The following is a 16,139-nucleotide window of genomic DNA, read 5'->3' as shown; positions in this document are numbered from 1 at the left end:
TTAAGATGGAACCTGTTTTGGATTCAAATTACTTGAGTATATTAGTGACAGTCCTACAAAGTAAGGGCCTAAATAATAGATTTTAAAAACAGATGTATACCATAAAAAGTAAGAGTTTTGTGCCTAACTGAACTGAATTTCTAATTGACATGAGATGGTAATGGAATATGTTGGATTTCCAGTATGTTGTACCATAGTGTATTAAAATGTTGGTTTCACAAACATGTCATGTACAAACATAGTTGCTTCTGCTACAATGAGCATTTCTTCAACGCTAATTGGCTATAACATGATTGAAGATTTTAGAGCATTATTTATAGAATGCAAACTTTTCTTATCTGTATTGGCATGATTCCTGTCCCATTGGTTTAAATGATGCTGCTATTATGCGATTTTTTTATAATGTGGGATCGCATGGGAACGGAACTATCATATGCTATATCAGAATAGACTGTAAGGATCAGGAGTAGGACATTTTTATCTCTTCAGTCTGCTCTGCCTTTTAAGATGATCATGGCTGATCTGATTGTAACCTCAAATCCACATTCCCATCTACCTCGATAACCTTTCACTTCCTTATCCAGATTTTATCCATGTCTACTTGAAACCTGTTCAATAGGTGCTTCCAAAGATTCTCAACCTACTGAGTGAGGAGAAAAATCACCTAATTTTTTGTTAAATGGACTACCCTTTATTTTTAAACAGTGATTCCCAGTTGTAGATTCTGCCTTAAAAGGAAACCTCCTTTCCACATCCATTCCAGATCTATTAGGATCTTGTATGTTTTGACCAGTCACCACCTACTCTTCTAAACTCAAGTGGATGCAATGCGAAAATATCCAACCTTTCCCCATAAGACAACCCATTATGTCTGAGCCCAATGCAATTTATTGATGAGTCTTTTGGCATGAAGCACGATTAAAGTTGAGCAAGTATGTTTTTAAACTGTATCTATTCAGCTTAAGCAAACAGGAGGAACTTGATTAGGTAGTTCAGTCACTTTAGCCTGTTCCACCACCCATGACTGATCTATCTACCTGCTCAAGTATAATCTCCTCCATGTCTACAGTCTACAGTCTTCCAAGGACATGACATATCACTGACTCTACCCTTTCAGACACTCTCAATTCCTTCTCCTCATCATTAACGTTGATGCCTTAAGTCATTTCGGAATTCTGTTCCTAAATGTCCTTTAAATTACTCATTAAAGCGAACCACTTTGACCACACTATTAATCACCCATCCTTCCTTAGCTCAGTCTTTAGATCTATTTTTGTTTGATTATACTCTTGTGAAGCACCTTGGATATTTTACTATGTTAAAGTTATTGCGTAAAAATTCAGGTTTTTGTTGTGATCTTCTCAAATATTTAATTGGATTAGTTAGACATGATCTGCCTTTTCCCAAATACCTAATCCCTTAGATTTGCTAACACTTCAAACGTTCATTCATTTTATACATGAGTGATAGGTTACAGTTTCCTGCTGTGCAACTAATTCTGATTGTCGTAACCTTATTGCACATTTAAAATGTAACAAAATGTAACGTGAGCACAAGAAAATTTAAGACCAGGACCAAGGTATTTGGCTCCCAGGTCCTGCTCTACCATTTGATAATTTCATAGCTGACCGCGAATCCACATTCCTGCTCCCGCCATATCCCTCAACTCCCTTGTTGATGAAAAACTAACAGCCCTCTTGTGGCACAATAGTAGTGTCCCTACCCCAGGACTAGGAGATTCAAGTTCAAGTACCACCTACTCCAGAGGGGTGTAATAATATTTCAGCAGGTTGATGAGGGGAAAAAAAAGGTTGAATAATAAAAAAACTTAAATATATTCAGTAACCCAGTCTCCATGGCTCTCCATTGAAGAGTATTTCAAACGCTAATGACTCTAGAGGAAAAAAAAACTCTTCCCTGTGGTCTTAAATGGAAAGGAGAAAGTGAGGACTGCAGATGCTGGAGATCAGAGCTGAAAATGTGTTGCTGGAAAAGCGCAGCAGGTCAGGCAGCATCCAAGGAACAGGAGAATCGACGTTTCGGGCATATGTTTGTTTAGTGTATGGATTCTTCTGTGGATGAAGAACAGTAGATTTTAATGTTTGTTTAGTGTGTGGATTCTTCTGTGGATGAAGAACAGTAGACAAAGGACCTCTACTGTTCTTCATCCACAGAAGAATCCATACACTAAACAAACATTAAAAGAAGGGCTTGTGCCCGAAACGTCGATTCTCCTGTTCCTTGGATGCTGCCTGACCTGCTGCACTTTTCCAGCAACACATTTTCAGTCTTAAATGGAAACCCAATTTTTAAAACGTGTACCCTAGTTTTAGGCTGCATAACAAGGGAAAATATCCTTTTATAATCCACCCTATGAAGTTCTCTTCGAATATGACATGTTTTTGTAAGATTGACTTTCATTCCTCTAAACCCTAATGGGTGTAACCTGTTATTTGATCATTCTTCGTACGATATGCCCCTTATCCAGGCATGAGTCAAGTGAACCTTCTCTGAACTACTTATGTCCTCTCTAAAGTAAGAATGTACATCAATCTGCAGTTTTGATTGCTTTGTGAGCTCGGATAACCACCACACCCATTTCGCAAAAAAAAAATGCTTTCTAGTCTGTCACTTTTTAAAGAAATCTCAAACAGTTTTGCAGGTATGTAGTTACGTCCCATGTACACAGCACTTTTGTTTTGATATGTCGGGATGTATGATGTGCTCTTCCTGTAGCAGACTGTATTGCAAATAATCAATTGTTTTTAAAAAGGATAATGTTTGGAAAACTGCTATGGCAACGACTGCAGATCATTTGACCCTCAAGGTCAGAATTGTTTGTCTAATCCTATTTTGCAGTGATAAGCAGGGAAGTCCTAGTACTCCTGCAGAATAGGAAGTGACTTTGTATTTATGCTGGTCATATCCTGGAAAAACTGGACTGCTTTGTATGTTTTGCAATTTCTTAACTAGTGGATGTTTGTTTTCTTTTGGTCAAATTTGAAATTTAGTTGTATAATAATTGGACCAGTTATTGTGTGAATTTCATCCTTAGATGATCCATGCTGTCATTTTACACATTGTCATTCATCCTCAAAATTTTCCAGGGAAATTACAAAAGCATAAAGTATGCAGATCTGGGACGTGGAATCAGGAGTTACCAGAAAGACACTAAACTGTAGTAATTTTTAAGGGGGTTAGGTCAGTGTGAATCAAGACTTTACTTTAGGAAATCAATGAAGATTGACCTTGGGGATTGAACACATAGAAACTAGAGCTTTGGTTTTGAGAGGTGAGTGGGAGTCAGTGCCAATATAATTTAATAGATGGAGTTCATGTTTCACTTTATGATTTTGAAATGAGAGGATGACCTTGACATTGCTGGTGTTGGATAGGAATCGGTCATTGTGCTGAGGCACTCTTCAACTGTTGTAATCCAAGGAAAAGTTTATTATTTCTTCAGTGAATAGAAGTTTATAAAATCATGAGGGGCGCAGGTGAGCTAAATAGCCAAGGTCTTTTCCCTAGTGTGGGGGAGTCCAGAATTAGAGGATATAGATTTAGGGTGAGAGGGGAAAGATTTGAAAGGGATCTCAGTGGTAACTTTTTCATGCAGAGGGTGGTGCGTGCACAGAATGAGTGGCCAGAGGAAATGGTGGATGCTAGTACAATTACAACATTTAAAAGGCATCTGGATTAGGTATATGAATAGGAAGAGTTTCGAGGGATATGGGCCAAGTGCTGGCAAATGGGGACTAGATTAATTTAGGATATTTGATTGGCATGCTCGTGTTGAACCAAAAGGTCTCTTTCCAGGCTGTACATCTCTATGACTCTCAGTCATTCAATAGCCTTACCATCATTGAATCCACCCACAGTCAACAACTTGAGGGTTAACATTCACAAGAAACTGAACTGGATTAACCTTATAAATGCTGTGGTGAGTAGAGCAGGGGGGTAGGAGAAGTAACTCACTTCCTGACCCCTCTGTGTGCTTGTCTACCATCTTCAAGGTACAGGTCAGTGGTGTGATGGAATAATCCAGTGCTTGTGTGCATGAGTGAAGCTGTAGAAGCTTGATGCCATCCAGATGAAAGCTGCCTGCTTGATTGGCAGCACATCCAGAAGCATTCATTCCCTTCTCCCCCACCAGTGTATGCCATTTACCAAGATACACTACAGAAATTTGCCAAGGTTTATTAGACAACACTTTCTAAACACACATCATCTAGAGGATCACAGACAGCAGATATGTGGGAACACCACCATTTACAAGTTCCCCTCCAAACACTCACCATCCAAACTAGAAAATACATCATCATTCCCTTAATGTCACTGGGTCAAAATCCTGGAATTCCTTCTCTTAACAGCATTGTGAATGTACCCAACACTGAATGCACTGCGATGATTCAAGAAGACAGCTCACCACCACCACCACCACCACCTCAAGGGCAGCTACAGATGGAAAGTAAAGGTTGGCTCAGCAGATGAAGCTCGCACCCTGTGGCTGAATTTTTGTAAAATTTTGATTTTGTATTACACTCCTTTCTGAATAAAATGTAGTAACAATCTTCAACTCTTTGATTTGCATTAAATCAAATGAACGGTTATTTATAATAAGGCTCCTTTTTTTTGTATATAATAATGGGTTATCCAACCAACAAATAACACTGCTTTACTTTGTGTTATAATCTTGCAACAAGGTTTGCTTGTAAGTTTGCATGCATCATTAACATGGCATTTGGGTTTCATTTGGACTTGGTAGATGGTGTAGTGCAACCTCTGAAATTAAAAATGTTTCAAATGCTTCTTAATCAGGATGTGGGTTTGCTTGCTGAGCTGGAAGGTTTGTTTTCAGATGTTTCGTCACCATATTAGGTAACATGTTCAGTAAGCCTCTGAATGAAGCACTGGTGATGTAGCCCGCTTTCTATTCATATGTTTGAGTTTCCTTGGATTGGTCATGTAATTTCCTGCAGTGGCATCATCTCCTATGGTGATGTCATTTCCTGTCGTCCTTCTCAGGGTTTGGTAAAAGGGATCCAAGTGAATGTGTTTGTTGATAGAGTTCCAGTTGGACACAAAACACATTGACTTGGATCCCATTTACCACCCCCTGAGAAAGAGAATAGGAAATGATGTCACCATGGCAGAAACGTCTGAAAACTAACCTTCCAGCTCAGCAAGCAAACCCACCTCCAGAGCCTCAACCTGATCTACAAATCTTCTCAAAACTGGCTGCTTAATCAATTCAAATTATATATCTCTCAAAAAAAATCACGAGAGAATGAACTTAGAGTACATTGAAAAGTTCTTGATTTATAATATGTTCTAGATTCGGCACAGTGGTTATCACTGCTGTTTCACAGTACAGGGATTCCAGCCTTTGGTAACCGTGTGGAATTTACACAATTTCCTTGTATTTGCGTGGATTTCTGCTGAGTTCTCTAGTTTCTTCCCTTCGTCCAAAGATGTACAGCATAGGTGAATTGGTGATGCTAAGTTGTCCTGTATTGTCCATTGATGTGCAGGCTAGGTGGGTTAGGTAAGGTAAATGCCAGGTTATGGGAATAGAATGGAGGTGAGTGAGTGTCTCGGTGAGATGCTTTTTTGAAGGTCAGTGCAGCCTCGATGGACTGAATGGCTTCTATCTGCACTGTACGGATTCTGTGATTCAATGAAAGCAATCATTTTAGAGCTTGTGTTTTTGCATATGATTCAGCAATTCCCGAAAGGTTAAGGTTTTATAATTTATTCCACACACAATTTAAATGTTAGCACTAAAGAAGTAGCAACTCTGTACTGTGCCACGTATAGTATCTTGTCAGTGCTAGAATGAAGCCTCCTGTTTTGTTGCCAAATTTAATGCATCCACAGGTTTTAATCTGTTCCAATAGTTTGACACATATTGAATAAATATGGCACTTCAGTAAAATTACGTATGAAATAAATGTAATTTATTGATTTTGTTGATGGTAGACTATGACAATATCGAATCAGCTATTTGTTGAAATTTTATTGAAATTTGAAGTGCAAGAGAGACAGCAATCTAAGCTAATACATTAGAAAACAGTGTTATTTGGGTTTTTTACTCACGCATGATGTCTGACAATATTGAGCTTGATGTATGTATATGCCAGCAAGCCCAGTGAGAAGTGAGAACCATTACCTCAGGCCCACTGTTCTATATAACACTGAGACTTGCTATTGTCACCTCTCTCAGTGTCACTCTCTGCCTTGCTTTCTTTATTGAACTCCCTAATTCTGTTGAATTCACTTCCTAGGTCTATATACACAGCATTCCCCCTCCAGCCACCTGAACTTCAAATGATATGAGCTTTTGTTGACATGGTATATTCTAAGTCTTGCTTTCAATAAATACATAAAGTAACTACCATGAGAGAAGAGATGTTAGAGAAGCCAATGGTGTTAAAGACTGAATAGTTCTTGGACCTGAAGCGATGCATATAAGGATATTAAGGAAGCAACTACAGGGATAGTGAAGGGCCTGGTAGTAAACATCCAAGAATCCTTAGGCTTTGGAAAAGTCCCAGAGGATTGGAAAACTGCCCCTGTTTTACCTTTACTCAAAAAAGGAAGGAGTCAAGAAAATAGATAACTACAGGCCAGATAGCTTAATGTCTGTTATTGGGAAAATGTTAAGAGTCTTAAGGGAAGTAATATGTAATATATAAAATTAGCTAACTAACGAATTGGGGGCATTTCAGAATGTCAACTTGTAACAAGTGTCGTGCCACAGGGATCAGTGTTGGGACCACAATAATTTTGCAATATATATTATTGACTTGGATGAGGGAAGTGAACGTACTGAAGCTGCATTTGCGGAAGACAAAATTAGGTGGGAAGGCAAGTGATGAAGATGACACAAAGAGAGTGCAGAATGATGTAGAGAGCTTAAGTGAGGGGATAAAACTTTGGCAAATGGAATCTCATTGTAAATGTGTTTCTGTATTTTAACAGAAAGAACAGAGGAGCTGAATAAATAGACTACAGAAAGTTACAGCACAAAGGTTTGGAAATCCTCATTCATCAATCACAAAAAGCTAGTGGTAAAGTTCAGTGGGTGATAGGAAAGTGCATTGGAACGTTGGAGTGTAAATGTACGGAGGTTTTGCTAAAATGATACAAGGCATTTGTCAGACCAAAACTGGAATACTGTGAATAGTTTTAGGCCCTTTGCCTAAGGAAAAATATACTGACATTGGAGACAGTCCTGAGAAGGTTCGTGAGGCTGTCGTCTGGATATCGAGGACCTGTCTAATGGGGAAAGATTGACGAGGATAGGCCTGTACTCATTGGAACTTAGAAGAATGAGAGATGACCTTATTAAACCACACAAGACTCTGAGAGGGCTTGACAGTGTATCTGGAGAGAGGTTGTTTCTCCTTATTGGAAAGACAAGGACCAGATCTGAGTAAAGGATTGCTCAATAAGACAGAATTGAGGAGGATTTTTATTCTACGAGGGTAGTGAATCTATGGACGACTTTACCACAGGTGGCTGTCAAGGCTGTGATATTAACTGTTTTCAGGGCTGAGATGGATAGATGTTTAATCAATAAGGGAACCAAGATTAAGGGGGAAAAGTAGATTTGAGGATTGTCTGATCAGCCATGATCTCATTGAAGGACACAGCCAACTTGGGCTAAGTTGCTTGCTTCTGCTTCTATATCTTTTTTCTCTCGCAAAATTCTACCTCCAAGTTGGTGAATTTGAAATCTTCACCCTCATTTCTAAATTTCATATGACTGTTTCCTATTATTATGCATCCTCGTTCAAAATTCGCATCAACTCTAACCAGGTTCATATTTCCACTTTGACATTAGTGAAAGACCCTTTCTGTCTTCAGGCCCAGGTGTTAGTACACTGTCTGTAAATTAATTTGAAGCTTTCTAACTTCAGATGTTTGCTAACCAATTTTTACTTTGGTCACATCTCTTAATTATCACATTGATTATTGTTGGTTGCTCCTCTGAGATATGTTGAAATACTTAACTGTTGTGACTGTGCTATACAAATGCTTGTTGTTTGTAGCAATGTTATGTAACATTCAACATCTAAAAAGATATTTCAAAGTTGTGCATTTTTGTGGCCCCTTTCAGTCCTCTGGATGCTCAAATTTGAACTGTACTATAGGCCATTTGACGATTTTTTTTTTCACTTGGTAGAAGTATGTAACTAGAGGAAAAAATATTTGTTATTTTTTTTCTAGTTGAAAGGAAATTACCTGGTAGTAAAAAATGAGGATTTGAGGCATAAGTCAACCCGAGTATGATTATTTTTGCTGCAAAATTATCTTCTGCCTCTCTGGGATTGTCAGTGCAAAATGGGCATGGTTTGACATGTGGTAACTAAGAATTCAATTGCAATTTTACACCACTTGGCAAACCAGAACATTTCAGCAAAATGTGTCCAAAATCTCAATGTATATCTCAAAATACTAGAATTTCAGATTTTATTAACATATCAATGTACTCCAGGTATATTTTGATGTGCATATAAATCTAACCGTATTGTTATGTATACCTTTTAATTCAAAGGAAACAGTTTTTTGTGACAGCAATAAAAACAAGGCCATTCTTCATCTCGATTTTTTTTAAGCAGAAAATCTGTATTGTTGAGTCATACTGAAGATAAATTGATTATCAGATTAGGAGAATTTGGCATCTGTAAATATCTAATCTGTTTTTATTTTAGTTCCCAGAATGTGGCTTTTTTGGAATGTATGACAAGATCTTGCTCTTTCGCCATGACCTCAATTCTGAGAACATCCTACAGAGGCTGATATCAGCAGAAGAAATTCATGAAGGGGACTTGATTGAGGTTGTTCTTTCTGGTAGGTAGTCTCACCAACTTATTTTGCTGCAGTGGTGAACTTTGGATTTAAAGTTGCCGTTTGCTTTTAAATTACTCATAGGATTTATACAAGACTTGACGTTATCCTTGTGTTTTGTTACTTTGCTCAGACGAGTGTTCCATCTTAAAAGAATCTTTACTGTAAGGAGACACATTATGATGTTTTCCCTGTTGTTAAATGGTATTGTTTCCGGTTATTTATATTTTCCTTTTCAGGTTAAATGAACAGAGTTATTTTTTGTAGTGGATATTAGTTCTATAAGCAACACATAATCTAATAATGTTGGGAGTAATTGAGGATATGCAAGTTTGCTTAGAGTTTAAATAAAGTAAGCTAAATTGATTTTATTTTTTAATGTCATGTGTGCTGATACTGTGGTTTTAAGAGGTGTATTTTGTCCTGTTTTGTTTTTAATGAGCAAGGTTGAGACAGGCGTGTTGAGCAACCTGCTCAAAGCCAATAAAGTAAACAGCTTTTAAGGCATTCAGTTGTTTTTAAAAGTAGAAGCAGCCTGAATGGATGAGGTTAAACTCCCCCAGAACCGGGATTTCTGGATTTAGCTCTCTGTAGTTGCTGGAGTACTGAAACTGGATGTGGAAGTTCTTATTTCTCTCTCTGGTACAGCTGAAAGCTGATCTATTTACTAATATATTTTGAGGGGTTTGGTCTCGTCCGTAACACACATTTAGAGTTTTTATTTCTTAATTGTAACCCCAATGTTTATTAGATTGGGTTGATTTTGATTGCTTTTAACTTGACTGATTTTAGCAATAATGGCTATTTAAGAAATAATTTCCAGAATAAATTAGTTTTTGGACCCTCTGCAGAATAAATTGCAAAACACTGTTATGGGCTCTTCACTGATGTGGTCAGTATTTGAGATTGGAATATTAAAAATTTGATGGGCTGAATAGCCTCTTCTATGCTGTATGACTCCATGAAGTCAGGTTGAGTTGACAGAACACTGTTTGGGAAACCATTCTTTTATTGGAGAGAAAAAAATAGCTTTACAGTCTTTTCATTGTAACAATATTAAATGCAAGTGGCTGATTTCCTTCAACAAATCTTCAGCAATCAAGGTCATTGTTGAGAATGATTTGCCCAAACACAACTTGGTAAATGCAGTAACTCTCCAAAATGTGAGCATAACTTGGAAACTTTTAGATTTCCTGATCACCCATTCAACTCGATGGTGTATGTCTCTGCAGTGATCTATTTTGTATGCATTTAATCCAAGTTTTCTATGGGCAAATGGTTATTAATCATGTTAATCACCTGTAGTTTTGCTGAAAATTGTTTTAAGTAAGTTAAATGTAAAAGCTTTTGTTTACTTCTCTGTCATTTTGAATTCTTGTTTTTATCCCTGAATTCCTTCAACTAATCTTTTTATCCCTGAATTTGCCAAACTTATTATGAGCATACTCCAAAAGTGAGGATCCATAAAGCATTGCTGTTCCAGATGGAATATCCCAACCTGTTAGATGTCTGGGTGATGAGGGATGAACCAGCTCCGTTTTTGTTAAATTCACCTACCCTCAGGATGTAGATTTGTTCGCTGAACTGGAAGGTTCGGTTTCAGACATTTTGTCACCATACTAGGTAACATCAGTGAGCCTCTGGATGAAGCACTGGTGGTATGGCCAGCTTTTTGTTTGTGTTTAGGTTTCCTTGGGTTGGTATGTCATTTCCTGTGGTGATCATCACCACAGGAAATGACATCGCCATCCCAAGGAAATCTAAACACATTAATAAAGAGCGGGCCATACCACCAGTGTTTCATCCGGAAGCTCACTAATGATGTTACCTAATATAGTGACGAAACATCTGAAACCAAACCTTCCAGCTCCGCAAGCAAATCTACATCCAGAACATCAACCTGAGCTACAAATTTTGTGAAAACTCGCTATCACCTCTACCCTCAGCTGTTTGCAACAAGGTTAATTTAGTAATATTCCTTTCTCCCTAACCCAAATAACCCTGTGTTTTAAAAAGAGCCAATGTGACCAGACTTCCTTGAATTAACAAAGTGTGAGTTTATTAAATACTCAATATGAGAAGAGTTAATAACACAACATAACATGCATATAGACTAGAAAGAAGAGGTGAGTCCAAAAGATAAAAGTTTAAAAGCTCACATATATTGATCTGTCTCTGAATTGATCATGAAGATTGGGTTGTCGAACATTGTGGCTGCTGCAATGAAGGTAACATTGGTAGGTGAACAATCAACTTCATGACTCTCCATTTTGGATAATAGTGCAATATCTGTAATTCTGATGCTTTTCACCTTTGTTGAATTCCAGCTTCAGGATGTGGAGGTGCCAGTGTTGAACTGGGATGGACAAAGTCAGAAATCACACAACACCAGGTTATTTTCCAGGAATTTTATTTAAAATCACAAGCTTTCAGAGCACTGCTCCTTTATCAGGTGAAGTCAGGTGCAGCATTCAGGATGAAAGAGTCTTTTTGTTCAGTTTCTTTTTTAACTTTTTTAGCAGCATTATAGGGGGGTCTTCACTTGCTTCAATGGTAACTAGGGGGAAATTCTTTGACCATGACTGCATGCTAATGCAAACCCAACCTGGTACATACAAGGGCATTCAGTCCCACTAATCCACTCCAGTGTAATATCTGGCTTTTTAATCTCTTTCCCTGTGCATTCTTGAAAGGGAAAACAAATATGCCTGTAGTTTGGGACATAATCCAAAAGAGGTAGTTTTCTGTTGCATAGGATGTTGTCAGCTCCTCATTATCTCTGTAGTCACAGGAGATTACAGTCCAGTTTGTTTGAAATTTCTTTGACATCTTTTAAATGTTGCAACCCAAGTTCAATACACAGTCCCATTTTTTGAAACCTGCAGTTATGGCCTCTCCAGCAATCCTCTCTTAAAAAAACACATTTCAGAATTAAGAGTTAAAAATGTCCATAATACTGTGGGATTCTGACCTGTTGTCGCAACAAAATTGTAGTTATTTGTTCGTGAGCGTACATTGTCCTCTCTCTGACTGAATATTTGGGGCATATGCTGCTTTTGGTTTGACTAGTTTCATTGCTGAAATTAGCTCGCTGTGCAGTCTAGCCAACTCCTAGTCACGTAGACTGAAGTTGAAAAATTGATGCTGCTTAACTGGGTGTCCGGAAGAACTATGAAATCAACAAAGGGGCTAAAAGCAACACATAAAGCACTAAGTTTTTCCAGTGTTCTAAATAATCAGATATAACTAAAAGTGCATTTAAGATAGGGGTGGAGGATAATAGAATGAAAGAGAAAGACAGTGATATTACCCACCTAACTACAGTGGCATTTTACATCTTCCCTGCATAAGTATGATAACCCCAACTTAACTAAGGTTTACTAGCCATTAAGTCATGCATGGTAGCTACTGAAATTTGGAACAAAAAAGAATAGGAAGGAGGGAAAAGAGGAGGAGGTGTAGCATTGCTAATCAAAAAGTGCAGCACAGCTACAGAAATGAAGGTTGTCGTAGAAGGTTTGTCGACTGAGTCAGTATGGGTGGAAGTTAGGAACAGCAAGAGAGCAGTAACCTCATAGGGGGTCTGTAGAAGACCTCCAAATAGCAGTAGGAAGATCAAATAACTCATAGGCTGGCAGATTTTGGAAAATTGCAGATGTAGCAGGGTTGTTGTTATGGGTGACTTCAACTTTCCTAATATTGATTAGAACCTTCTTACTGCAGATGGTTTGGATGGAGCAGTTTTTGTCAGGTGTGTTCAGGAAGGTATCCTTACTCAGTATGTTGACAGTCCGACGAGGGGAGAGGCCATTTCGAATTTGGTGCTCAGCCATGAACCAGGACAGGTGTCAGATCTTGCAGTGGGCGAACACTTTGGTGACAGTGACCACAACTGCCTCACATTTACCACAGCCATGGAGAGGGGAAGGAGCAGTTACCATGGGAAAACATTTAATTGGGAAAAAGGAAATTATGATATCAGACAGGAGTTGGGAAGTATAGATTGGGAGCAATTGTTCCACAGAAAGGGCACAACAGGCATGTGGAGACTGTTAAGGAACAGTTGTTGCGAGTGATTCATAAATTTGTTCCTCTGAGACAGGCAAGAAGGGGTAAGATTAAAGAATCTTGGATGAGGAGAACAGAGGAGCTTCTAGTGAAAAGGAAGAAGGCAGTTTATGTAAGATGGAGGAAACAAGGGTCTAGCATAGCTTTAGAGGATTACAGGCTTGCTAGGAAGGAACTCAAAAAATGGACTGAGGAGAGCCAGGAGGGGACATGGAAAAAGGTTTGCCAGGAAGGATTAGAGAGAACTCAAAGGCATTTTACTCTTACATGAGGAACAAGTGAATGATCAGGGAGAAGGTAGGGTCGGTCAGGGATAATGTAGGGAACTTGTGTGTGGAGTCTGAGCAGCTAGGGGAAGCCCTAAATGGGTTTTTTGCTTCAGCTTTCACTAAGGAAAGGGACCTTGTTGTGAATGAGAACTTTGAGGAGTGGGGAAACAGGCTTGAACAGATTGTGTTTTGAGGAAGTTGATTAGATTAGATTAGATTAGATTAGATTAGATTACAGTGTGGAAACAGGCCCTTCGGCCCAACACGTCCACACCGACCCGCCGAAGCGAAACCCACCCATACCCCTACATTTACCCCTTACCTAACACTACAGGCAATTTAGTATGGCCAATTCACCTGACCCTGCACATCTTTGGATGGTGGGAGGAAACCGGAGCACCCGGAGGAAACCCACGCAGACACGGGGAGAACGTGCAAACTCCACACAGTCAGTCGCCTGAGGCGGGAATTGAACTCGGGTCTCTGGCGCTGTGAGGCAGCAGTGCTAACCACTGTGCCACCGTGCCGCCCACAAATGATGTGCAGATATTTTGGCCCCAGCTATGCCCGTCTCTTTGTTGGCTATGTAGAACAGTCGATCTTCCGTAATTACACTGGCATCACTCCCCACCTCTTCCTCCGCTACATGGATGACTGCATTGGCGCCACCTTGTGCTCTCGCGAGGAGGTTGAGCAATTCATCAACTTCACCAACGCATTCCACCCTGACCTTAAATTTACCTGGACCATCTCTGACACCTCCCTCCCCTTCCTGGACCTCTCCATTTCCATTAATGAGTACCGACTTGACACTGACAATTTTTACAAATCCACCGACTCCCACAGCTACTTGGATTACACCTCTTCCCACCCTACCTCTTGCAAAAATGCCATCCCGTATTCCCAATTCCTCCGCCTCCGCCGTATCTGCTCCCAGGAGGACCAGTTCCACCACAGAACACACCAGATGGCCTCCTTCTTTAAAGACCACAATTTCCCTTCCCATGTGGCTAAACATGCCCTCCAATGCATCTCGTCCACATCCCGCACCTCCGCCCTCAGACCCCACCCCTCCAACTGTAACAAGGACAGAACGCCACTGGTGCTCACCTTCCACCCTACCGACCTTTGCATAAACCAAATCATCCACTGACATTTCCACCATCTCCAAAAAGACCCCACCACCAGGGATATATTTCCCTCCCCACTCCTTTCTGCCTTCCGCAAAGACCTTCCCTCCGTGACTACCTGGTCAGGTCCACGCCCCCTACAACCCACCCTCCCATCCTGGCACCTTCCCCTGCCACTGCAGGAATTGCAAAACCTGCGCCCACATCTCCTCCCTCACCTCCATCCAAGGCCCTAAAGGAGCCTTCCACATCCATCAAAGTTTTACCTGCACATCCACCAATATCATTTCTTGTATCCGTTGCTCCCGATGCGGTCTCCTCTACATTGGGGAGACTGGGCGCCTGCTTGCAGAGCGCTTTAGGGAACATCTCTGGGACACCCGCACCAATCAACCACACTGCCCTGTGGCCCAACATTTCAACTCCCCCTCCCACTCTGCCGAGGACATGGAGGTCCTGGGCCTCCTCCACCGCCGCTCCCTCCCACCAGACGCCTGGAGGAAGAACGCCTCATCTTCCGCCTTGGAACACTTCAACCCCAGGGCATCAATGTGGACTTCAAGAGTTTCCTCATTTCCCCTTCCCCCATCTCACCCTAGTTCCAAACTTCCAGCTCAGCACTGTCCCCATGACTTGTCCTACTTGCCTATCTTCTTTTCCACCTATCCACTCCACCCTCCTCCCTGACCTATCACCTTGATCCCCTTCCCCACTCACCTATTGTACTCTATTCTACTTTCTCCCCACCCCCACCCTCCTCTAGCTTATCTCTCCACTCTTCAGCCTGTCTGCCTTTATTCCTGATGAAAGGCTTTTGCCTGAAACGTTGAATTTTACTGCTCCTTGGATGCTGCCTGAACTGCTGTGCTCTTCCAGCACCACTCACCAAGTATTTTGCTTTTGACTGTATGTGCCCCCATCCTGAAAGGGGAAATCCTTACCCTATCATCTCTCAAAGACCAAATGATATTAGGATTTCTTTGTCTAAGCATTTATTCATGTATGTATGGGAGGTGCACTCATCAAAAATGGTGCAAAAATCTCCAATTTTATATAAAATGATGGTATTATACTATTTTTACAGGTAAGTTTTTTTTCAATAAAAAGATTACACATTTACACTGCTAACCAATGGTGTTCATTCTACTCTACATTGCAAGTTAGTACACTTGACTATATTATTTAATCATATTCAAATCTATTAACATATTCACATCTAATTGTATGTACATACTTTGCAATTATTGAAGCTTTTTACCATGCTTTGAACCCCTTTTGCCAAATTTCCATTGGCATGTAAGAGAAATGTTGCTTTAACTTTTCCCTTTCAGGTTTAAGGAAACGTGGTGGAATTAATGTGTTGCAGCCACCAAGAATTTCAGCTGGCAGTGGACAGGAATTAAACACAGGACTATCGATGCTTTATGACGAGATAACCATTCATCAAAACAAGAACAAAGTGCTGGAGCAACACACCGTGTCTGGCAATATCTGACATCCTGCTGTACCACTGTAGTTAATTGTTCAACCTTGGCAACATTTCTGCACTTCAGTGTCAGTCCTGTGCCATGCATTATTAGATTTTCCTAAACATTTCATTGGAAAAGAGTAGGCCATTCAGCTTGGTGAGCTTGTTGCACTATCTAATATAGTTGTTGCTGGTGCGGGCTGATTGAACACTTGAAACTATTTGACTTATGTTATACTGATAATCCTTTCTGCAATTGATAAACAATCTCGACTTTAAACATTCTTAAATACTGAACTTCCACAGTCCTCGACAATCATTGGAAAGTTCCAATGCTTCACAACCTTTGAG

General features: G+C 40.0%; 1 protein-coding gene across 8 annotated transcripts in view; it reads left to right on the top strand.

Annotated features, from left to right (window-relative positions):
- Positions 1–16,139, top strand: part of LOC122552683 (serine/threonine-protein kinase D3) — a 436,133-nt gene that overhangs the window by 205,073 nt on the left and 214,921 nt on the right. For 6 of the 8 annotated variants that reach the window (XM_087991221.1, XM_043695537.2, XM_043695539.2 and 3 more), the window contains one exon: positions 8,718–8,856. The exons of the other annotated variants lie outside the window; for them this stretch is intronic. In XM_087991221.1, coding sequence (XP_087847347.1) covers positions 8,718–8,856 — 139 coding nt within the window. The remainder of the gene's footprint in view (positions 1–8,717; positions 8,857–16,139) is intronic. 8 annotated transcript variants of the gene reach the window in all.

This window comes from Chiloscyllium plagiosum, unplaced genomic scaffold (genome assembly GCF_037043375.1).
Source record: "Chiloscyllium plagiosum isolate Xiang-an unplaced genomic scaffold, Cpla_swu_hap1 HiC_scaffold_10, whole genome shotgun sequence".
NCBI classification, from domain to species: domain Eukaryota; kingdom Metazoa; phylum Chordata; class Chondrichthyes; order Orectolobiformes; family Hemiscylliidae; genus Chiloscyllium; species Chiloscyllium plagiosum.
The sequence above is the reverse complement of the archived record's forward strand: the minus strand, read 5'-3'. Positions and strand labels throughout refer to the sequence as shown.